The sequence below is a fragment of the Sorex fumeus genome, unplaced genomic scaffold (genome assembly GCF_029834395.1).
Source record: "Sorex fumeus unplaced genomic scaffold, SorFum_2.1 ptg000020l, whole genome shotgun sequence".
Taxonomy (NCBI): Eukaryota; Metazoa; Chordata; class Mammalia; order Eulipotyphla; family Soricidae; genus Sorex; species Sorex fumeus.
In genome coordinates this window covers 7,110,614-7,135,114 of record NW_026606077.1, presented here as the reverse complement: position 1 = coordinate 7,135,114, position 24,501 = coordinate 7,110,614, and the positions used below count along the sequence as shown (strand labels likewise).

The 24,501-nt window shown below is 61.3% G+C and overlaps 2 protein-coding genes across 3 annotated transcripts in view; one reads left to right on the top strand and one right to left on the bottom strand.

Moving 5' to 3' along the window:
* The window catches only part of LOC130022597 (cadherin-23), a 67,733-nt gene that overhangs the window by 37,570 nt on the left and 5,662 nt on the right, over positions 1–24,501 (bottom strand). The window lies entirely within an intron of this gene.
* On the top strand, positions 277–19,579 carry VSIR (V-set immunoregulatory receptor). The gene is made up of 7 exons (XM_056113365.1): positions 277–446; positions 8,618–9,046; positions 9,526–9,582; positions 15,542–15,649; positions 17,148–17,175; positions 18,222–18,415; positions 18,539–19,579. The coding sequence occupies exons 1-7, from the start codon at positions 365–367 to the stop codon at positions 18,574–18,576; spliced, it is 936 nt and encodes a 311-aa protein (XP_055969340.1). The 5' UTR covers positions 277–364; the 3' UTR covers positions 18,577–19,579.

Genomic DNA, 24,501 nt, shown 5'->3' with positions numbered 1-24,501 from the left:
CCATGTGTCCATCCATCTATCCATCTGTTCCACCATATCCTGGACCCTGGGTCCATGGGAACACTGGGTGCAATGGCAGAGCCCCTGACAGCTTTGAAGCTGCATAGCTGTGCTCAGAGTCAGACACACTCTGGGCCACGGGCCTCCCCACTCGAGGGCAGGGCCGCTCCAGGGCAGAGGTCCCAACGGCCTCCAGGGGGCGCTGGGCACCGGGGCTGACTCTGGTCTGGCAGGCGATGCTGGGCTCTGGCCTGTTTGCACTCACTCGGTGCTCACTTCCTCGGAGGTTTCCCCTCCGGCTGCATCTCATCTGGGCGCTCCGTGTCCCCGTGTCCCGACTCTGCCCTGCCCCGCGGCTGGCGACATGGGCGTCTCCCTGGCCCCTGAAGTTGGTGGCCGGAGTTGGGGACCCGTGCTCCTGGCGCTCTTCCTGGCTGCCTCCCGAGGTAAGGCTGGAGGGAGGGAGTCGGCACGGGCTGGCTCCGGGGCGGAGGGCTCCTCGGGGGCAGAGTAGTGGAGTCTCTGCCGGGGTTGATGGGGACCCGAGAGGGCAGGTCTGCAGGCGGCCAGCAGCCCCAGGCTGCCCGGCACCACCTCTGACTCCTGGGAGCAGGACAGAGCCCCGCCCGAGCCAGGACGGTGCTGGGACTGAGCGCCCTGCCTCCCTCCCTCTGCGTCTCTCTGGGCTGCGGGGGTGTGAGACTCTCAGGTCCTGCAGGCTAAGCCTGAGGGGGGCAGTGCCCATCTCCCAACCGGGCAGTGCTGTCCGCCTGGTTTCTAAGAAAGCTGCAGCTCGGGACGGTCCAGGAGCTGCAGAGCACCAGCCCTACCCCTTCAGGGCTCTCCAAGAACTTATGGCCACCTTCTGCCTCGGTCTCCTCTGCTCAGACACAGTTCCCACCCAGGGGGGCTCCCTCTCTTCTTCCAGAACGGTCTGGTGCCATGTATCAATCTGGCAGGACCAGGGACTTGGGGGACCTTCAGCCGCCGCTTGCGTCTTCAGTGTAGCCTGCAGCTGAGCGCAGGGACTGCCGGTCCCCGAAGGGAGGAAGGTGTGAGTCACGGTGGGAGAGAAACGAGAGCAGGAACAGGGGAGGAGAGCAGCTAGGAGGGGCGAAAGGGGCCAAGCTGAAAAACACCTCAGAAACCCATGGAGCCTGCAGGCAGCGTGTTATCTTGCCCTGGAAGCCGGGCTGAGCCCCTGATAAGGAGGGGGGCGGGTGGTCATGCTGCAGAGGACTGGGCACAGGGAACTGCAAGGCCCCCTGCATCCCCACCCCCAGAGCTCTTGGAATCCGGCTTAGAGGCGGCTTCTTGGCACTGAGCGTGTGCGTCTGCCCTCAGCCCAGGGTCCCGGCAGGTGGACGGCGAGATGCGGGAGAGTGTCCAGGTGCCAGGTGCTGGTGGGGGGGGTAGCTGAGGGGTGGGATGGAGACCAACACCCTGAGAACAGTGGGGTGTGTCTCTGGCCCAGGAGGAAGCACTGGAGCCCACACTTTGTTTTGTTTGGGGACCACACCCTGCAGTGCTCAGACTCTTACTCCTGGTTCTGTGCTCAGGGATCACTCTTGGCAGGGCTCAAAAGCACCACTGGGGGAGGGGGGGCGGGCTCGAACCCGGGTCAGCTGCATGCACGGCCAGCGTCCTCCCTGCTGTGCTGTCTCTCCAGGCTGCTGTCACCTCTTTCCTGGGCCTAACTAACTCAGGGGGGACGGTGTGGGAGGCAGGGGGACGCCAGGACCCAGCGGAGCCCAAGCCCCTCCTCCTCCTCCTCCTCCTCCTCCTCCTCCTCCTCCTCCTCCTCCTCCTCCTCCTCCTCCTCCTCCTCCGAGAGCCCCCACAGGTGACTGTCCTGCCCTGTCCTCACTGGGCCCAGGAGCTCCCCCCTCCCCCACTCCCCACACTGGGCTGAGTCCCCTGTCCCCTGCTGTAGCGGGGCTACAGGCTGTGGTGTAAGTCTCTGACGCAGCCTTGGCCAGCTCTTGGGAAATCTTGCACCACTGCCCGCGGCCAGGCCTTGAGTCAGGCAGGGGGGTGGGGGGGTTCTGGGCAGTATGGGAGGGGCTCCTCACTGAGCTGAGGGGGTTCTCCTGCTCACACCCAGCAGGGCAAAGGTGTCCTGTGGCCACCGCTTACTACACACACACACACACACACACACACACACACACACATGCGCACACACGGTGTCTAGCAGAAACAAAGGAAGGGTCCCTAATCCCCCCCTGCCCCGCCCCCTAAGCCTGCTCCTGACCCCTTCAGCCAGCACAGCCCACACAGCTGGAGCCTCTGCCAACCACTCCCCCAGAGCCCTGTGGTGCCCACTCAGGGTGGGCAACAGTTTCTGGTGGGTCGTGGGGTCCCTGAGAGGCAGGCCTGGCTGTTCCGAGGCCTCCTTGGCGGCGCCTGTGTGGAGCCGTCCCGGGCACCCCGGCGCTTCTGCACAGCAGTGCAGCTGCGAGGGTCTCGTGCCACGCTATGTCCCAGGATGCCAGGATGCCCTTTACCACTGCGCTGTGCTCCCATCTGCCACTGTGTCTGTCTGCCATGGCGTGTCTGCCACTCTATGTCTGTCACTCTGCACATCTGCTACTCTGTGTCTGCCACTCTGTTTGCCACTCTTGGTGTCTGCCACTCTGCACGTCTGCCACCCTACACACTTGCCACTCTGCGTACGTCATTTGACAGCCCCGAGAGAGCAAGTTTCTGTCTCTCACGAGGGGGTGTGCCAGCCCCGCCCTCGGTGAGCCCGGTGCCCCTAGCCCAGGGCCTGGTGAGGCTGCTGTGTGACTTCCAGAGTCCTCTGGGCCGTGACTCTGCACAGGAACCCCTGTCCTGAGAGTTCAGGGGAGGGGCACAACAAACCCCACCCCCGCCCCGGACTTGGATTACTCAGATCCTGGAGGTCTGAAGGACGTGGACAGGGGCACAATCATCCGGTGGTCCTGTCAGAACTTAGTCCCGCATCTGGGGGTTCCCCACAGTATCTCCTAAAGTTGGCCAGATACGGGGTTTCTGCATCCATCACAGTCCCAGTGATAACCTCTGCCTTCCCCATGGGGACCTGGGAAGTAGTCCTGCCTCTGTGATCACTCGCTGAGGACTGTGAGCACAGACGCCCCTGCGCCCCGCTGTGGGCAGGTGGGGACCTGGGGCTGGCCCGGTGTTTACCGCAGCACTGCCCAACCTCCGCCACCTTGGGAATTCTCAGGCTCGACGCAGCTTTACCTGCATGTTCTCAGATCTGCCCTTTAAATGTGCCCACGCTTTGACTTAAGTAAATATATCTTAAAAGACAACTTTATATCGCCACCATAAATGGAAAGCCAGTACCACTTGCCATAAATAGAACAAAAGCATAAAAGTGTATAATAAGAAAACCAAATAAGGCTATTAAATCCTAGTTGGAAACTCGAGGCTGAGGGAAGGCTCTGAATCTGAAAGTTGTTGTCCCTTGCAAAATAAAAAATTAATAAAGAGAGAGAGGAGAGAGAGAGAGAGAGATTGACAGGTGACTAGAGATGTTTTGATAGTTTCCATCAAACTGGAACTTTCTCTTTGATGTCATCGGGACCAAGAGGGAATTGAAAAGGGAATAGCTGTTCTCTATATGATTCAAGGTTACTTAGTGCCTTACAACACAGAGTGGATGGCCCAGGCCATGGGCACCGCTAGTTCTTGTCTGCAGCAAGCTGGGGACCGGCTTGTTCCCCTTCCTGGGGAAGGAGCGGGGTACACTCCAGACCCCCAACTCTCCCTCACCACTGCTTTACCCCACTCAAAAGTTCACGTCCAGGGAAACTCAGGGGCTCGGGTCAGGTGCCTCCCGGAGCCTGTCCAGTTAGCTGTCCCCAACCGCCACACGGCAAGAGAGGGAGAGCCAGGAGCCTTTGTGCCCAGGCCTGGACAAGCTGCTCCCTCATTAGCCGGGCGGCCCGTCCATCTGAGCGGGGAGGCGGGGCCACCGCGAGGTCCCGGCCCCTGCCCTGGGGTTCAATCCCAGCAGGCGCTTTCCCTCCTTGTCCGGCTCTGAGAGCTTCATCAGGGCCCTGTGCTTCTGTTTCCTGCTCTGGAATGGAGAATGGGGAGGATGGCAGTTGCCAGCTCCGAGAGGGGGAGGCTGAAGGAAGCCAGCGCGTCGAGGGGACAGAAGCAGCTGCCCAAGGACGTAAGGGCAGCCCCTGGACGGCCACTCTGCGGCCAGGGATCGAGAAGCCGAGCCTGGACCCAAACAGCAGGCGCTGCTGGGCGTGGTGCACGCAGGCCTGGGGGCGCGGGGTCGAGCCTCATCCCCAGCAGCGTCCACTGGTGGGGCTCCTGGCCACCCGCCCAGGCCACCAACCTCCAGCCCCGGATGTACGGCCGCTTCCCAAGGTGCTGGAAGCCCAGCTTCCTCCAATACAGCCCGGCTTCCCCTTCCCGGCTCCTGGCCCCTGTGAATGGATACTTCCTGCGGGGGCAGGTATCAATAAACACATCTGAGATGCCCTTTGTCCTCCTTGGCGGGTCCCCTGGGCGGGCGGGAGCTCCCCAGGCACTTCCCGGAGCTCAGAGCTGGCTGGCGCATTAGGACCTGCCCTTGCCTCTGTTTCCCCGCCTGCTCTGTAACTTGAGCCAACCTTCCCCGTCTGGGTCCTGAGGATCAACCGGGAAACAGGGTCTGACCGGGAGCTGGAGGCAGTCTCACATCTGATGACCAGGACCTGACCTCCTGGCCAGCAGCTGTTTATAGAGAAGATTGAGCCGCTGGCCGGGGTTCAGGGGCTTGGGTGGGGGCCCCCCAGGCCTGATTAATCAAGCTGGGACGCTGCCTCCAAAGCCAGGGCGTTGCTTTGGCAACTCCGGGCTAAGCGCAAGAAAAACAGGCCTGACCATGCCCACACCAGCCCATCCCCTGGCACCCGCGGCCACGGGCTCTCCCGTGGGAGAGAATGGAAATCATGAGAAGCCCATCCAGGGACGATGCCAAAGGGGAGTGCCTCCTCCCACCCCGGCCCCGGGACCTGGCCAGGGCTCAGCAGCTGAGCACGGCCCACAGCTAGAAAGTGGCAGAAGCAAGACTCAAGCCTGAGGAGGGGCCCCCAGAGAACTCTGCACCCCGCCGCCTCCCTGCCCTGGGCTGGCTCACGCAAGGACCTCCGGAAATATTTGTGGAATGAAGGGAACATGTTTGCAGCTGGGACAAAGTTGGGACCGATGGGTGGAGGGCACACAGGGGACGGGGCAGTCACAGCAGAGGGGCCTGGGGTGCCGGCGGGGGGGTGGGGGGTCTTGTCTGCAGAGCAGCAGGCCAGAGGAGGCTGCTCCTCCCAGGGCTGGTGCCCAGGGCAACTCCACTGACTTCTCTGTCTCCTTCTCGTTATTGTTGCTTTTTGTGTGTTTTGATTTTCAGGCCACTCCCAGGGGTGCTCTCGGTGTAGTGCTCAGGAATCTGTCTTGAAAATGCTGGCGCAGACCAGATCAAACCCGGGGTGCCCGCGTGCAAAGCATGTGCTCCAGCTCCTGGAGGCATCTCTCTTCTCTTTAAAAGTGGGGTGAGGATCCTGAAGGTAGGAGGTTCCAGGATAATTAGAGACGGAGCACAAAGTCCTCAGCATGTTACAGGGCCGGCATGGGGCTCCAGGCATAGAACGCACACCTTGAGGGTGTGAGGTCCTGGGTTCGATCCCTCCCCCAGGAGTGGCGCTGAGCTGCTGGCACTGCTTGGTGGGGACAGACAAACCAGGGGCCCATAAGTGCAGACACGCAGAGGCACGCACACATCCGCCTCCGTTCCTTGCTCCCTTCCCTGCCAGATCAGAGAGGGTCTTTCCTACTGCCCCAGGTCTCAGAGCTGGAGAAACTCTGGGAGTCTCCAAGAGTCTAAAGAGGGAGGGGGTATCCTGAGAAGGGTGGGGCCTGCTTGCAGCACCCAGAGGTGGGGTGGATGGGTGGGGGCTGGGCCCCCTAGGTGCACACTGGGGTCCTAAGGCTGAGCCCTGCTGCGCAGACTCACTGCATGCCTGAGGAGGACGGGGGCTGGGCCCAGGAGCTGCACAATGAGAGGGGGTGCAGGTTCCCAGCGGGGGGCACCTTCCTGTCCCCACCCTGGAGTTGGTACCTTCCTCCCTGCTCTCTCCCGCTGCTGCCCCCACAATGACCCAGGTGTCCCTGGGCTCTGCTCGGACAATGAGCAACATCCTCCTTGTGACTGTAATCCCAGCCGCCCCTGGTCGGACCTGGCACAGACCGGCTGCCCGGAGGCTCTGTCCTGGTTGGAGTCTCAAACACAACAGAGGGACTGAGCCCGGGATAAGTGTGGCCCCTCCTGGCTGCCCCTTACCCGGGAGAGTCTGCCGGTGCCCGCCCCCCAGACCTGGTCCCAGGGCAGTTCCTCCTTTCTCTGAAAGGGGAAGAGGGCCTCTGGGGTGTGGGGGCGATTGAGCAATGCCTTTCCCCAGGACCCCAACACCCCCTGTCCACCACCATCTCCAACCCCTCTCTGAGCCTAACGCAGGAAGCGCTGACGCCTGGTCCTGGCCACCCCCGCCCCCCAGTGCTCCCTGCTGCTGCCTGATGACCCACTCCAAGCCGGGCCAAGGGTCCACGCTTGTTTCCCTGCCGCCATCCCCCTGACACTCCACCTGTTCTTCCGTGGCCCTTCACACCTTTGTTCCTGACTCCATTCTCCCCTGCCGCCCCCCACCCCCAGGTCTGCGGGAGCCTGCCCTGCCCCCCTGCCTGGGTCCCACCATGTGAGGCTGCGACCCGAGTAAGGGGAGCGCCCTGGGAAGGAGGGAGGGGCATTAGCTGGCAGGGGTGCTGGAGGGGCTGCACCAGGGGCCCGCGAGTCTGGAGGGAGTGAGGCAGCAGAACAGCACCCATCTGACACCCGGGTGGGAAGCTGCTCTGACGTGGGCTTGCTCTTCAGAGAGAAGCTGCACGTCCAGACGGTCCTGGCCAAGTCCCAGCCTCTCCTATTTTGGGGGGTCGGGGAAGCCATAACTGACAGTGCTTAGGAATTACTTTGGCTCTGAGCTCAGGGACCACTCCTTGGGGTGCTTAGTGGATCGAATGTGATGCCAGGGGGCCGTATGTGATGTCAGGGATCCAAACCCAGCCACAAGCACCTTCCCTGCACTCTCCAGCTGCGTCAGCTCTGGCACTGCATTGCCCCATGAGGCTGATTCAGTCCCCATCCACCTCGGTCCCCCCCCGCCCCCGCTCCACCAGGCCCCCTCTCCCTCTGCCACTGCATTGCCCCATGAGGCTGATTCAGTCCCTACCCCAGGCCCCTTCCCTCCTCATCTGCTGTGGGTCCACGGTGGGAAGGAGGAAGTGCCAATATCTGTGTCCAGCAATGGAAAAGATGCAGCTCTCTGGAGTCTGCGGCATATCCAGGTCCAGGTCACGGCCACAGGACAGCGGGGAGGACGCTTGCCTTGCATGTGACAGGGTTCGATCCCCAGCACCCCCAATAGTCCCCCAAACCCCACCAGCAGTGATCCCTGAATGCAGGACCTGGGTGTGGCCCCCCAAAACAAAACAACAGAAATCCCGAGTTCTCCTCCCTCTGCCGGGGCTGCAACAGCTCTGGGGAGGCGTTCAAAAGGCCCCAGAGATGACGATGACCACGATGACCACGGTCTGTCTGCACGCACAGCTCTGCTGAGGGCGCGGCCTCACGCTCCCCTCCCCTCCTACAGCCCGGGCTCCCTCTCGGGCTCAGACCCGGAGACAGGGGGTGGCCAGGTAGGCCCGCAGGGTCTCAGCCTGGCTACTCTGCGTTCAAAGGCCAGTGCATCAGAAACGCAGCATGACTCCTGGACGCTGCATGGTGTGGACAACCGGGGGTGGTTGCTTCGCGTGTTATCGGGAGCAAAACAAACTTGGAAACACGTCTCAGTCGGCCGGTGGGAGTGCGTGGACGATGCCCTCGTGGGCTTCCCCGGCCCTCTCCTTCGTATCTCGGGGTGCCTGTGATCAGGGCTCTTTCTCCACTTGCCAACGACTGGGGCTGGAGAGACAAGCGGGGGCAGGATGCTGGCCTCGAACACGGCTGATCCAGGTTCATTCCCTGGAACCCCATACGGTTCCCCAAGCCTCGCCAAGAGGAAGCCCTGAATACTGTTGGCCGTGACCCCCAAACAAGTCTGAAAGACGCCGCTTCGGCCGGAAGGATCTGAAGATTCTGTGGGCCCAGAAGGGGATCAGAGCGAGGAGCTGCTTTTCCAAACAGGCTGTTTTTACCTTGGTTTGGAGCCACTGGGCTCGACTGGGCAGTGCTCAGGGGTCACCCGGTATGCTTGGGGGACCACTCGGGGTGCCAGGGATTGAACCCAGGTCAGCCGCATACAAGGCAAAATGCCCTTCCTGACGCTCTGTTCCCCCACCCAGACCCCAAACAGGCATCCTGCTCCCTGTCTCCCCATCCTGCCTCTGTCCACCCCACCATGCCAGTTGTGGGCCGTGTCTGCCGGGGGGGGGGGGGGGTTGGGCACCTCAGCCCCCAGTTAGCCCTGCACCCCCTGGGCTGCCCCCCGGAGGCCCCCGCGGCTCCTGCACCCGTGCTGGCTCCCCCTGCGGGGCCCAGATGGTGGCAGCCAGGTCAGTGACGGGCTCTTGTCTCCCTGAGCAGATCTGGTGACCGCCTTCAAGGTCGCCACGCCGTATTCCTTGTACGTGTGTCCCGAGGGGCAGAACGTGACGCTCACGTGCAGAGTGCTGGGCCCCTCGGCCAAAGGCCACAACGCGAGCTTCTACAAGACGTGGTACCGCAGCTCGCGCGGCGAGGTCCAGGCCTGCTCGGAGCGCCGGCCCATCCGCAACCTCACGTTCCAGGACCTGCACCTGTACCACCGCAGCCACCAGTCCGCCAGCAGCAACCAGAGCCTGGCCCTGCGCCACGGGCTGCAGGCGGCCTCGGACCATCACGGCAACTTCTCCATCACCATGCACGGCCTCACCGTGCGGGACAGCGGCCTCTACTGCTGCCTGGTGGTGGAGATATGGCACCACCACTCCGAGCAGCGGGTGCATGGGGCCATGGAGCTGCAGGTGCAGAGAGGTGAGAGGCCCGAGAGGGGCACGCGTCAGGGGCCCACTGCGTGACCAGGCTCCGTGCTGGCTGGCCGGGAGGGGGGTCCGGCTCCCGAGTCCCTACTCCCGCCCCAGGACGCCTCTCTCTGGTACCCAGGGGTTGAGAGGAGCAGCTGCTGTAAGTCTCTGGGCTCAGCTGCGGGAGCAGGGGGTATGAGCTGGGACCGAGGGACGTGGCCACTCCACGCCACCCTGGGCTCCAGACTCTGGGCTGCACACTGGGGAGTAGTCAAAGATGCTGGGCACTAGAGCATCCGTCTGGGTGTGAGAGGAGCTGGCAGCAGTAGGGAGTCACGTGCCCTAGGGACGGACACGGCTCCCTCAAGGGGTGTGTGTGTGTGTGTGTGTGTGTGTGTGTGCTCCAGCTGGCGAGGACAGCCAAGTGGGCACTATATGGGGCAGCGGGGACAAGGGCATCCTCTACTGACCGCCTCCTTTGCCCCACAGGTCAAGAAGCCCCTTCCAAGTGCATCGCATACCCGCCCTCCCCCAAGGAGACTGAAAGTAAGGGGGGCCCCTCTCTCTTCCTCTCTCCAGAGCCCTGACACCCAGTGGCCTGGCGTGGCCGTGGCAGGCGCTGGGTAGCAGGAGCCGCCCTGGCTCACTGCCCATCAGCTGCGGGAGGGGAGGGTGGCGGGTTCCCTGCTATCTCGCGGCTCTGTGCATGGGGTGGGGGCACATTTTCCTTTCCCGCGCTGGCTGCGTGCCAGGTGTCTGTGCCAGGCCCTTCCTAGCGTCTCAGTAGAGTCCCTACGAGCAGGGGCACGAACCTCACAGCTTCCCCGTACAGGCACGAGGCCTGGGATGGACAGAGCTTGTCCAGCCCAGAGGGACAGCAGGGCCGGGGCGCTCACTTCGTCCCTCTCAGTGGTGGAGGGGGGGCCTGGACGCAGTGTGTGTGGTGGTGGTGGGGGGCGGTGCTGTCAGCCCACTGGTGTTTGCTCAGAGCAGTGTGAGCACCCACAGGTCAGGGGAGACTGTCCCACAGCTTGGGGACAGCAGGCAAAGGTTTGCTGAGTGAGGATGCTTCTTGCCTTTGAGAAGAGCCATCAGGATTTCAGAGGCCTCTGGTGAGGATCCCCTTGGAGACACAAACATGCAAGCCTGAGGCCTGCCTGTAGGAGGAGGACTGCACAAAGAGCTGCCTAGCTCAGGAATAGGAAAAGCTCAGCCTGGACCAAACTCCAGTTCAAAGGCAGGAGGAACTTCTATTTACCTTAAAATAATAATAATAATAATAATGGGTAGGGCGTTCGCCTTACAAGCGGCCAACATGGCCGACCCGAGTTCGATTCCTCCGCCCCTCTCGGGGAGCCCGGCAAGCTACCGAGAGTATTCGATATGCCAGACACAGTAACAACAAAGTCTCCAATGGAGACGTTACTGGGCCCGCTCGAGCAAATCGACGATCAACGGGAGGGCCTTTACCTTTACCTTTTACCTAATAATAATAATAATAAAACCAATAGCCAGAAAGCAGGAACTAAAGCAGAATCGCACACTTCTAATTGAGCCAGACCCACGAGCACTGACAGTCTTGCCGCTAGCCTCTCCCTGCCCACAGAGGGACTCACAGACGGCCCTGGCATTGAGGCTCCTGCCCTCCACCCTGGCACCTGCAGCTCACCAGGGGGGGTGGGGGCACACGTGAGTCCTAGTCCACTCTGGGCAGCCCTGCTTCTTCCCAGGTCCTTACACAGCCACGGCAGGCCCATTTCACAGATGGGGAAATCAAGGCGCAAGCAGGTAGAGGCACTTGCTCTGTGTGTCTCAGAGTCAGAACCAAGAGGAGACACCGGCATGCCGGGTCCACAGGGGCAAACCCAGCCCACGTGCGTGGCACTCCCCTCCCCTCCGTCCATACTGACTTTCGGAAAACGAGCTGAGTGACCCCTTAAAGACACCAAGGGGTGCAGAAGGATGGCCAGATGCAGGGAAACTGGGGGCAGGAGGAGGCTGGGGGGAGGACCAGGCAGTGTGCCTGGATCCAGATTCCGGGGAAACAGCAGTGGGAGCTGAGGCCACAGAGGCCTGGGGAGTCCCAGAGTTGGGTTGATGACAGCCAGAGTGGGCAGAAGGTGCCCGTGCCCGGCGAGAGTGAGGCGGGGCCTCGCTCTCTGGTTGGCTCACGCCCCTCCTCTCTGGCTGCGGGGTACATGCATCTCAGGCCACCCTCGCCATCCTGAGCTACTCTGAACTGGCCTCTTACAGGCCAAAGGGCCCCCTGGACAGTCCTTGCATGGTCTGGGGACCACGTGATCACCAAGAAAGAGGGAGCAAGCGGTTTACTTTGCAGCCAATGGAGGGTGGGCAGTGTAGACTAAGGACCAGGACCCACATGTCCCCGCTGGGCAGCTCAAGAGTGAGCTGGAAGAACAGGTGGGGACTGCAGGTTGTGCCCACCCGGGCCTTGGGGTGGTGCTGCATGGGTGGGGGGCGGGTGCTGAGAGGCCTAGAAGCCTCCAGAAGCCCAGACTCCATGCACGCTCTCGGTTTTAAGATATGGGCCACTCTGGGCAGGAGTAATAATCAGCGGGTAGGGCGCCTGTCTTGCCGCAACCCACCCAGGTTCAGTTCCCAGCACCCCGTATGGTTCCCTGAGCACAGAGCCAGGAGTGAACCCTGAGCACCACCGGGTGTGGTCCCCTCCAAAAAATTGTGGGCAATTCATTGAAGAGGTTCTGTGTGTGGCCTGGTAGCCACTTGAGACTTCAGGTTCTCCTAGTGAAAGGAAGCTCTGTCACGCAGCCGAGAGTCTGGATTCCGAAATCAGCCACGTTGCCCAACAGGGGGCCGGGGCCTGCTGGCCTCATCCGTGAAATGCAGAAGAGGATGCTCATCATGGCTTCCGGCTGTCATTAGGCTAAGGGGAAGAACTCTCAACTGACACCAGGCACTTAGCGACAGGGCTCCATCTTTAGATGCCCGGGTCTTAGGCTCACAGAGTCACACACGAGCCATGCGGCCTATCCCGCACTGGGTGCCACCGCAGGCAGGCCACTGGGTGCCAGTGTGCTGACACCCCGCCTGGCACTGCACCTGCTGGCCTCGGCCACCTCGAAAGCAGTTCTAGGCTACAGTCTACTGGTCTCCTCATCCCTGCCCCTGTGCAAGGGAGGGTGGTGAGAGGTGCCCGCAGACCGTGGACAGCTCCCGGTGCTGTCTGGAAACATCTGCTTACTGGTGATGGGGGAATGGGGTGCTTCCCATTGGAAAGTCCCGGGTCCCTGCTTTCTAAGACAGGCGCCCTGCAGCCAGACTGTGTACCTGGCTAAGAGGGCTTCCGGTCACGCAAGCAAACGGAGCCCCGAGCTCTGCTGTCACTGTGCTATCTCTGGGGAAGGGAAGAACAGCTGGTCCAGGGATGGGGAACAGGGGGGTGGGGCAGGACAGAGACAGCCAGTGCCCAAGCAGGTCTGGGGCGGGGGGCTTCGGAAAGCAGGTGCGCAGCCCCTCTCCCTACAAGTGCCCTTTCCTGGCACTGTAGGCTGGTTTGCTCTCATCCTGGCCACCCTGGAGAAAAGGCCATCCATGTGAGCTCTGTCCTCTGCAGGACCGGAGGAGGACCCTGGCGGGCCCTGGACAGGGCCTCTCTGAGCAGCGTGGCTGCACCCCGCTGCTGTGGACGGGTGTGGTTTAGCCTGCAGTGACCTCTTGGGCCAGGATGAGCTTGGCCCTAGCTGGGGAGCAAGTAGGAGGGGCTCTCGCTTGAGCAGGAACTGACTGTGCAGAGAGTCATGGTGACGTGTCAGGGCTGGGTCTCCAGAGGAGCCCCAAGCCTTGGCCCATCCCAATTTTCAGTCAGGAAGGGCCGAGGAAGGGGGGCCAGGCCTGGGCACAGGAACCCTGCAGGATAGAGGGGCCGGGTGGTTCTGAACTGAGGGAGAGTCGCACCCCTGCCCCAAAGACCTCGGAGATGACTAGGACCAGCTCACTGCAGCCGGGTTCTCTCGGGGGGGTCCTGCGGGGGGCCAGCAGCCCCCAACGGTCTGGGCGAGGGCTGTGGCCTCTGCACAGCATGCCACAGGCAGAGGCCGGGGGCCCGGGGTCACATGTCTGCTCCTCCTGAACCAGCAGCTGCTCTGACAGCGTCAAAAAAACAGTTTGTTCTCTGCGGTGTGTGAACCAACCGCCCGAAAGCTTGTTTACAACCTCGGGTTTGTGGAGCCGCACAATGAGATCAAAACCAGATCTGATTCCCAAAGAAGGCCCGAAAAGGCCAACGCAGAGACCTCAGCCCAAGTCCCGGTGCTCCCAGGAACTGAGTGGGACCCTGGGACAGCGTCTCCCTGCCCTTCTGAGCCGGGGGAGAAGGGACAGCGCTAAAATTAGGAAGGAAACTCATTTTCCTCGGCTGTGGTTCTGAGGGCATGTCTGTTCCCAGAGAAACCCGCGGAGTCAGCAAATGAGTCGCAAGTCCCCACCTGTCGTCAGCGGGGTGGGGGAACTCACTCCAGTCCTTCTGCCGAGCGATTTAGGAAGGAAGCGCACACACTCCGGGCTCAGCCCGACACCACCAGAAACCTGGGCAGAGAGGCAGCCCCAGAGGGCAGGCGTGTTGGGGTGGCAGGGCCCACAGGCCCACAGAGGCCACGAGGGCCCACTTCAGGCGAGTGTGGATTTCTGCCCAGGTGAGATGAGATCCCTCTCTAAGACAGACTTGGCAAACTCATCACCATCTCATCCCACAGGCGCAGTGTTTGCAGGGAACTTTCCTAGATCACACAGGAAACCCACGGTTGACTCTTTGCAGGGGCCCCAGGGAGAGGGGGAGTAAAAATTTGAAAAACAACAACAGCAACAACAACACCTATTTTGTGGAAGCACACCTGGCGATGCTCAGGGGTTACTCCTAGCTCTGCATCCAGGAATCACTCCTGGCGGTGCTTAGGATGCCGGGGATGGAACCCAGGGCAAGCGCTAACAACTGCTGTGCAATCTCTCCCTCCCCTGAAATATTTTTTTTTAATGCATGCTGTTTAGTTTTAATTTGTAAAATTATATCACGGGGCGGGCGGGGGGGGGGCATTGACCACCCCCAGCAGTGCTCAGCGGTCACTCCTGGTGGTGCTTAGGGAACACGGTATGCAGTGTGGGGGCCACATGCAAGCCAAGAACTTGAGCCCTGGTTCTAGCCCTCTGGCCCCCAAATGAAAAAACTATTTTGTTCTGCTTTGTTTTGGGGGTGACACCAGCAGTGCTCAGGGGTCACTCCCGGCTCTGAGCTCAGGAATCACTCCTGGCAGGGACAGGGGGCCAATATGGAGTGCCTGGGATCAAACTTGAGTCACTATTATCTCCAGCGCCTGAAAACGTTTTAAAGGCCAGATAAGATCCAGATTTGCTCCTAGTTCTCCTTTGTGACTTCTGTGTCTGGGATTGAAGAGGTGGGTGTCCAGAGCTTGGCTGTTGCAAGGGCTCACTCAGACATGAGCTGGACTATTTATTTATTTATTTTTTGGGGGGTCACACCTGGCAATGCACAGGGGTTACTCCTGGCTCTGCACTCAGGAATCACCGCTGGGGGTTCTCAGGGGACCATATGGGATGCTGGGAATCGAACCTGGGTCAGCCGCGTACAAGGCAAATGCCCTACGCGCTGTGCTATTGCTCCAGCCCCTGAGCTGGATTTTTCAGTTCATTTATAGTTTTCTGTGGTAAAACACAGAGAACATGAAATCTGCCACTCTGACCACCTTAAGTGGCACTGATTACAGTGGCACATGGTAACTACCTTTACCATGTGGTACAACCCCACTATTCCTAGAAGTTGTTTTTTTTTTTTTTTCATTGGTTTTGGGGAGTGTGGTACTCAGGGGCTAATTCTGGCACTGTCTCAGGGGTCACTCCTGGTGGTGCTCTGGGGATTTGAACCAGCATCACAGCCCTGCAGCCGCCTACAGCTCCTGGATTATCTCTCCAGTCTCTCCAGATGTTGATTTTGTTTTGTTTGGGTTTTGGAGTTCTGGAGAGATAGCTCAATGGCCCAAATCCAAGCTCTGCACACAGGAAGCCTGGGTTTGATCCCTGATACCACAAGGTCCAAGCACGGCTGGGAAGTGACTTCACCGCATAGAACCAGGAATAGCCCCTGAGCATCACTGGGTCTGGGCCCCCAACCCCAAAATAGTTTTGGACTGAACTCCTTTGGCCCTTGCGTATTTATACTGAGGTTGCTTTGCCCGCAGGGGGCACCTGAGCCCCCAGGAGTGGGGGATGGGGGGCCGATGGGAACCCCCTGCTCTCTCCTCCCCAGCAGCCCCAGCTATCAGCAGCTGGGCCCACGACATGAGGTGTCATGGGGTTCCTTTCAGAAAGGGGGCACCAGACTTTCTGCCCCTCTGGGGGGTCACAGAGACCCTGGCGGTGGGGCCTGGTCTGGCCTTCTCTAGCTGGACTTCAGCGTCCCCTGGGAAGGAAGGTCAGCAGCAGGGTCTCACCCGGGCTCCTCTCCACCCTCCAGACATCACAGCTGCGGCGCTGGCGACGGGAGCCTGCATCGTGGGCATCCTCTGCCTGCCCCTCATCCTGCTCCTGGTCTACAAGCAGAGGCAGGCGGCCTCCAACCGCCGTGAGTATCCCCGACCGACCCCGGTGGGCTCCAACCCTGGGGCCACTGCATGCCACGGGGGGGCCCTGAGAGGCTGCTGCTTCTTTTCTTCGTTTGCTTCATTGCTGGGGAGACAAACCTGGCCAAGCTCAGGGCTTACTGCTGGCTCTGTGCTCAGGAATCACTCCTGGAGGCACTCAGGGGACCACACGGGGTGCCAGGGACGGAACCTGAGTTGGCTTCAGGCAAGGCAAGCGCCCTCCCTGCTGGACTCTATCTCCAGCCCCCCAAGGCCCGGTTCTCTGTGACTGTCCCCCCCCGCCTCCGATGCTCGCAAAACTGGAGGACAGGGCCAGAGAAATCAGGGGATGCGAGGGAGAGAAGGGGTGGCGGGATGAGCAGGAGCTGACTCTGGGGTGCTGAGCCCACCCTCCTCCACGGTCCCCTGGGGTTCCTGGGAAAGAAATTCTCAGCTGGAGCCTCAGGACTCCAGCCAAAGGGCAGAGGCAGGTGCCCAGAGCAGGCATGGAGTGGACAGGGAATCTTACGGGCGCACTTAGGGCAGGATGCCGGCACCAATCCTGGCACTCAGGGGCATGCTCAGACATAAGCCACACTGAGGACAAACGCCAGGGAGAGGGAGAGGGCCAGCGGAGGCAGGGGCCGCAGGTGCTGCGGGGCCAGTGGGTGGGAAGCCGATCCCATGCCCCTCTATTGCGGGCAGGCAAGGGGGCACAGCAGTATCGGGTACAGGAAGTGAGAGGCTCAGGGGCCAGCCAGTAACCAGCGGGTGTGGATTTTGGAGATTTCAGGAACTTGGGTGCAATTTTCTTGCGAAGGTTCTGCCCCCACCCCCCTTCACACACACACCCCCGACTGCTTCTCCGTTCAGCTCTCTGCACTGAAAGCCGTGATCTTGGAGGCTCATGGGGGGGGGGGGGAAGACAGAGGCTTGAGAAGAGGGAAGTTGGGGCTTTGGCATCTGATTGGTGGCCGGCCTGGGGGAGGGACAGGGTGGCAGAAACTCAGAGGAGGAAGAGAAAGTGTGTAAAGCGACTGAGAAGCGATATCGTGTCGGACACCCCTGCACCTCCGAGTTCCTCTAAGGATGTAACGTCACCTTGAAAGTCACCCTCTGAGGCAGCGTGGAGGAGGGGACAGAGGCACAGGGCAGGACAGCCACCCTGTCCCGGGAAACGTGCCTTGAGGTGCTCCCACCTGCTGAACCGGGGCCAAGGGTCAAGCAGGAGCCAATGAGCTCCAGGCCTGGGGTGACTCTTAACACCTGGGCCCCACAAGAAAGTTCTGGACTCTTGGCCACAAACGGCCTCTACGCATGGCCAACACAGACAGAGTTCTCTCTGTCACCACAGCCTCAGCGGCTGGGAGCTGAGACGCAGCATTGCTGGCCCGAGTGGATGGAAGTGGGGTCCAGGGCTGAGGGACTTCTGCAGTGGGTACAGGAGGGGTCCTAGGAAGTCTCCCTTTGTGACCAGCTTCTCTGTCCGTCTGTCCCCAGGTGCCCAGGAGCTGGTGCGGATGGACAGGTAAGGCCCAGAAACAAAGGCCCTAGCTCCCTGGGCACTGACGCCCAGTCCGGCCTCCCTCCTTGCCTCCCAGGGCCTGTGGCTCCCCCCGGACTGTCAGTGTGGAAGTGGGGAGGAAACCTGTCACCAACATCGACCCTCCCCGCACTTGACCTTTCTGGGTTGGTCTGTTCTGAGGCCACACCTGGCTGCGCTCAGGGCTTATCCTTCTAGCTCTTCGTTCAGGGATCACTCCTGGGAGGCTCGGGGACCTTGTGTGAGGCCGGGGACCCACCCAAGGTCGGTCCCGTGTAAGGCAAAGTGCTTTAACCCTGGACTCGGGCCCCCTTAGGACGCCCTCTCTCTCTCTCTCTCCCTCTCTGCGCCAGTAACGATGGTGCCGCCACCATCAGAGCTTACGTGACCCCTAGTCTCCCCGTGCCCTGACAGGAGGAGATGTTTCCGGTCCGCGGGCCCCTGTGCTGCCTCGCCCAGCTGGCTGCTGAGGCCCCACACCTACCCCCTCACGCTGGGAGGCACACCACCCCGGGGGGGGGGGGCTCTGTGGTCAGCTGCAGGGGTGGGAGACAGAGAGGGGGATGCGGTTGAACTTGAGCAGACTCTGAGCATGCAAAGGAGGCCAGAGGAGCTGTGGCCCCAGCATCCCTGGAGGGCTGCCAGGCTGCAGGTGCAGACGCTGCCCGGCCCACATGGGCTGCAGCTCCCGAGGACACGCCCAGACAGTCCCCGTGCCTGAGCTTCACGCCAGGTCAGAGGCAACCCTGAGAGATCCTGAGTTGGGGGTGGCGGACAGGTGCCTCCCCTGCCCACACAGAAAGAGAACGCTTCCCTTCACTCGGGCATGAGCTGCAGGGCCTGCAGTCCACACGCGCTCATCCCGCTGCCCAGAGAGGACTCTGCCTGACTCCTGAGCCCAGCAGCCTCCCAGCTGCCCAGAGCTGAGGGTTCTACCTCCACCCCCTGCCGGGGAGCAGCTGGGAGCACAGGAGGCAGAGGCTGAGCCCGGCCTTGCCCGCGAACGGCCTTCCTTTTGGTTCTCCCAACAGCAGTGCTCAAGGACTCGACAATCCGGGCTTTGAGACCTCTCCGCCCTCCCAAGGACCAGCCGAGGCCAAGCCCAGGCCTCCTCTGACCTACGTGGCCCAGCGGCAGCTTTCTGAGTCGGGGAGACACCTGCTCTCGGAGCCCAATACCCCCCTGTCTCCCCTGGGCCCCGGGGACGTCTTCTTTCCATCCCTAGGTAAGTGTGTCTGGCGCCTGCAGGGCTCACCCTCCCGGGAGGGTCCCCCAGCCATGGCATGGGACTGGGGGGGGGTGACAGGTAGAGGGTCCCTATATTTATTTCGCTCTCTTTCCTTTGCAGACCCTGTGCCTGACTCCCCTAACTCTGAAGCCATCTAGGGCCAGTGACAGACAGTGGTCAGGGCGGAGACAGGCGCCTCTGAGCCAAGGCTGGCCCTGTGCGGTCCTCTGGCCTTGATCTTGCTTCCTTCCGGCCTGCTCTGACCGTGACGCTCCTGCCAGCCCTTCGGCCCATCTGGACGCTCCGTGGCAGGAGGGAGAAGACGCTGGACCCTGTTTGCTGTGCTAAGGAGGGCGGAGGCTGGGACCCACCCCAGAGACCTGACATGCACCAGCTACAGATGCCAAGCCAGCGCCACCCTAAAGACCCAGCATTCCCAGCTCCGTGCAGCCTCTCCCCTGGACCTGAGACGGGCACGTAGGGCCTGAGTGGACCCCGTGTCCAGGCAGGAGATGGGGCAGGGGCCAGGATGGGAGCAGCCTCTGTAAGACTCACTCTTTGTAAAGATACAGGAGCAGTGTGGGCCTGCCCCAGGCCACCGTGGCCTCCTCCCAGCCACCCCACACTGGGCGGCCAACAGGCTAAGCAATGCTGGGGTTACTGCCCCGAGTCCCTAACGGAGTATGATTAGGCCTGGTGGCACCGTGAGTGACCGGCATCTTGGGCAACGGAGGTCAGGCCCAAGTTTGTATTTCCCTCTGCATATGTGTGGGGGTCGTGGGGAGCTGCTGGGAAGGTCGTACCGAAGTGTCCACCTTGGTTTGCCACGCCCCAGCCCTCTGCTGGTGACAGCCTCACCTGGGGCCCAGACTGTGACACTTGGGAATGAGAAGGGGGGGGGGGGGGCGTTGGGCAGCAGATGAGACCCTTGGAGGGATCGGAGAGCTGGATCCCAACCCACACTCTGCTTGGAGGCTTGAGGCCTGGGGACCCTCCTGCCCCCACCCCAGGCCTCGGTGCTCTGCTCTGACTGTGCCGGGGGGGAAGATGGGGACCCCCATGTACATAGAAGGGCTCGGGCTTGCTCTGCTCTGGACTCTTGACTCTTGACTCTCCTCCTGCTTCAGGCTGGCCTGGGTTTGTTTTTCATAAACGTGTGTACCTGGAAGCCTTTGTGGGGTTTCCTGAGAGGGTTTGGTGTTGTGGGTTGGGCCTGTGCCCGCTTGTGGAAACGGGCGACCCAGGGGGCGGGGCGAGTTTGGTGGGGACAAGAGGCCTGGCTTACAGTGGCTGGCTCAAACCCTCAGCGCCTGAAGACCTCAGGTGGGTGTAGTACAGTATTAGGGCCTTTGCCTTGCACATAAGACAATTCAGGTTCAATCCCCGGATCCTACGTGGTCCCCCAAACACTCCCAGGAGTGATCTGAGTGCCGAGCCAGGATCGTCCTGAGCACCATGGAGTCTGGCCCAAAACAAAACAAAAGACCTTCAGAGGGCCTGGGAGAAGTCTGCACACTTGCCTGGGGGAGTGGGGTGTGGGGGAGGAGTTGGGGAGCCCCTGGACATTGGCATTGCTTCAAAGTCCTTGTTAGGCCTGAGGTTAAGGGCTAATGCGGGTTCCCTGCTGTGTGGGTGCTGGGCCATCAGCCCTCCTCTCCCCGGCTCTGGTTTGTCTCTGGAGCCCCTTCTGCTCCATCCGCAGCACTCAGTGCCAACTGCCACAGAGAGGGCCAGTCTCCTTGCTCGAGGGGGCCAGGAAGCAGGCACGCACGGGGTAACACCCTGCTCACAGCTACCCCTCAGGGTGAAAGACAAGTGTACAGAGCCGCCTGCCTGCTCTCCAGCGCAGAAACGCGCAGCTGCCCTTCCAGGAGCCTGGCCCCACCCAGCCCTCCGCGCCTGACCTCACGACCAAGATAACTTCTAAGAATTTGGCCGCCAGACCCCACGCCTGGCTGCAGCTCCGTGCAGCAGGAGGACACGCGGTAAAAGCCGCCCACTTCCTCCCCAGTTTCCTCCTGCAAGGCCCCCAGCTCTCTCTGGCCCCAGAGCAGAGCCTGTAACTCGGCTTCGTGGTTTCCTGTTTTCGGTGAAATTTACTCTGAGCTTCAGGCGCCACCTCCTGCCCTGGCAACAGACCCCACCCCGCTCCAGGCACCACCCGCTGCTGTGGCCACAGGCCCCGCCCACCCCAGGCTCCACCTCCTGCTGAGACCACAGGCCCCGCCCACCCCAGGCTCCACCTCCTGCTGAGACCACAGGCCCCGCCCACCCCAGGCTCCACCTCCTGCTGAGACCACAGGCCCCGCCCACCCAGGCTCCACCTCCTGCTGAGACCACAGGCCCCGCCCACCCCAGGCTCCACCTCCTGCTGAGACCACAGGCCCCGCCCACTCCAGGCTCCACTTTCTGCTGTGACCACAGGCCCCGCCCACCCCAGGCTCCACCTCCTGCTGAGACCACAGGCCCCGCCCACTCCAGGTTCCACTTTCTGCTGTGACCACAGGCCCCGCCCCACCCCAGGCTCCACCTCCTGCCCTGGCAACAGACCCCGCCCCCTCAGGCTCCACCTCCTGCTGTGACCACAGGCCCCGCCCACTCCAGGCTCCACTTTTTGCTGTGACCACAGGCCCCGCCCCACCCCGGGCTCCACCTCCTGCCCTGGCAACAGACCCCACCCCGCTCCAGGTACCACCCGCTGCTGTGACAACAGGCCCTGCCCCCTCCGGGCTCCACCTCCTGCTGTGACCATAGGCCCCGCCCACCCCAGGCTCCACCTCCTGCTGAGACCCCACTGCAGGCCTTAGGGTGGGACAGAGAGGGGCTCAGAGCAACTCTCCTTGCCTCCTTGGTCAGGGTGACAGTACGTCTGGTGGCGCCAGCCCTGGGCTCTGGCTTATCCCCTGTGACTGGGGTGCACTGCCCAGAGTAAGGGGCTGGAACTAGCCCTAGCCGAAGTAGGCTGCAGGGCAGGGTTGAGTCAGGGGGCGTGGTTAAGGGGAGGGAGATGCAGGGAAATCAGTGCTTCAGGCCCTAGCTCATCGAGTTTGAGATAGCACAGCGGGTAGGGTGATTGTTGCTGGAGCAATAGCACAGCGGGTAGGGTGACTGTTGCCTTGCCTTGCACGCAGCCAACCCGGGTTCGATTCCCAGCATCCCATATGGTCCCCTGAGCCCCACCAGGGGTAATTCCTGAGTGCATCGCAGGGCGTGACCCAAAAAGCAAGGGGGAAAAAAGTCTGAGATAATGCTGGGCCTCTAACTTTATCTTGGCTTTCTCACCTTTCCTGAGGGCCCTGTACCTTCAACCCCATCACCTCATCACCTCTCTCATTCCCTGGGAGGGGCTCAGGAAGCAGGTGGGGAGGGGCCCTATAGGAAACAGATTCATAGGAAACAGAAGGTAACCTGGACTGCCCCTGTCCAAGTCAGACCTCCCCTGTCAGACCTGCCCCTGGCTCAGACCTGCCCCTGGCCAAGTCAGACCTCCCTCCTCAGGGCAGCCAGGGCAACAAAACCTTTCCAGGGAGCACTGTGTCTGGGGGACTTGGGCAGGGAGGGCGCACTGGGGGCTGCAGGAACCCTTTACCCCTTCGGGCACCCTGGGGGAAGGGGCGATGGGGCGATGTGGGAGTTTGTTCAGGGAATCCATACGGAATGACAGAGAGTAGCTGGGTTGCCGGCACCCCGGCTGCTGGGCTTGGTGGTGGCCCCTCTCACTGCCAGTCCAGCTGGCATGTCCTGGGGCACTGCAGCTGCCTGGCCTTTCCGGCTCTCCCTGGAGCCTGCCCTGCATGGTGGCGCCTTTGCTGCACCCACGGAGCTGGTACTGTGAGCACAGGACGTGGGGCCAATCGGAGGTGATAGCTGATGACAGTCAGTGGGAAGTAGGCCGAGCCGGGTATCAGAGTTCTGTTCTTGGCCCATGCACATATGTACCTCTTGACTTCTTGCTTGTTACAGCAGCTTGGGTCTGCGAGTCTCTTTCACTGCAGGAATGCCCAGAGTTTATGCAGGCCACCGGGCAGAGGTGCCTTCTTGTTTTACAATCTCAAACAACTGTCGTGGCCTCCAGGAATAAACATTGAGCGGAATTCCCAGATGTCCTGAGAGCCTTATGAGGCTCTAGCATCTAGTGATGTCTGTCCTGTGCGCAGGACAGAGACAGAGACGTGACCGCGTGTAAGCCATAGCTTTGACTCCCCTGTAGTGCCCTGTGCTTTCCAAAAGACCTTCACAAACGAGATTGTTCTTTGGGCTTCTTCTCCCCTCCTACACCCCCAGGGCCCCCAAAGATCTGTATTTTGTCAAAGAAGATGAAGGTTTAAATTCTGAGTGTCCTGCTCCTCCCTCTTTCCTGAACTGAATGGCCTTACTGGCTAGACCCGAGCTTGGCCACCACCAATACCCGGTGACCGGAGAGAATCCTGAACCCACGCCCACATCCACTCTGTGCCCATCACCTTCTGCCAATTCCATTTTCTGCCTGGCAACTCTGGAGGCCCCGAGCTGGTGGCCGCTGCACCTGCTTGCAAAGGGAGAAACTCGCAGCACGAATCTCTGGACTCCTGGAAGAAGGAGCCAGTGGCACGTGTGAGGCATCTGAGCGGCAGAAAGCCAACGGAGTCCCAGCAGGCAAAGGACGGGCCTGGGACAGAGACACTTGGCTTACTTGGGGTGAGAACAGAGAGGGGCCGGGCCGGGGTTTCCAGAGCTGTAACCAAGGGAGGCTGACGTCACACAGCAGCAGGGTCGAAGTTTCAAAGAAGCCGAAACGCGCTAGCCCCGACAGATGGACAGGCCAGAGCAGGGTCTACTCAGCCCTTCTAGGGGCTAGAGCTGGGCTCAGGGAGACCTTCTGTCACAACAGGTCCCTTCTGCAGGTGACCTAACGGGCTACTTCTCTAGCATGCTGCCCGTGACTAATGTGGCAGGGAGTCATTCAGGCCCTCCCCTTCCCTGTCCCCCCCCCTCCACGGTACTTCTGCAGGGACGGTGTGTGTGTGTGTGTGTGTGTGTGTGTGTGTGTGTGTAGGGCTCAGCTCCTGACCCCTCCGTTCCCTTCCGTCCTTCCTCCCGAGCCCAGCCCTTCCTCTTGCGGGGCCTCCTGATGGCCTCTCAGCCCTTCCCCGGCCATGACCTCCCTGGGCTGGGTGGGACCCCATTGTAAAGCGGCCCCGGGCTGGCCCTGCACAGCTGCTCTGTGCTTCTGGGTGATACAGGCTGAGGGCCGGGTGGGGACAGCCAAGGCTGCATGCAAGAATGTCCGGCTCTCAGGAAACGGGGGCGCGGGCATGCCAGGGAGAAGGAAGAGACGGGAGGACTCGGCAGAGGACTGTTCTTGGCTCTGGGGAGGCACCTGCTGGTCATTTCTCAGGCTGCCTGCTTAGGGCTCTACCCAGTAAGACACGCTTTCTTATTAGGGTTTATACCCGGAGATGCTCAGGGCTGACTCTTGGCTCTGTGCTCAGAGATCACTCCTGACGGGGCCTGGAGGACCACATGGGATGCTGTGTACACGGCAAACGCCATACCTGCTGTACTATCTCTCCGGCCGAGACAGGCCTTCTTAAACCTTTCTCCTATGTGACCCTTTCTGCCCCAGAAATACAACATGGGCATGCACCTCGGATTCATGGCGTGATTTGGGATGAAATTTGGTGGTGGTGGTGTGGGGGGGGGGAGGCCACACTCAGCAGAGCTCAGGGGTCACACCTGGCTCGATGTTCAAGGACCATGCCAGGTGGTATTTAGGGGAGCACATGTGGTGGTTGGGATCGAATCCAGGCCACGGCCTCTGCGTGCTGGGCAAGTGCCTTACCGTTTGGACTCTCTCTGGTCCCTGGGTTTACTTTTGGTGGTTCAAAAAACCTTCCCCTAGGGCCTAGGTTCTCTCCCCCCATTCAGTGATGGGGGCCCGTGGGGGGTGGTGACCCACAACTGCGAGAGGAGACTGCAGACCCAGAAGCCACTCCCTGCTCCTGAGCTCCTGCTGATGTCCCTGGGTGGACACCGGGCTCACCTACACAATCATTCCCTCCACTGGCTCCGTGAGGGCAAAACTGTCCCTGTCTCTGCCTTCT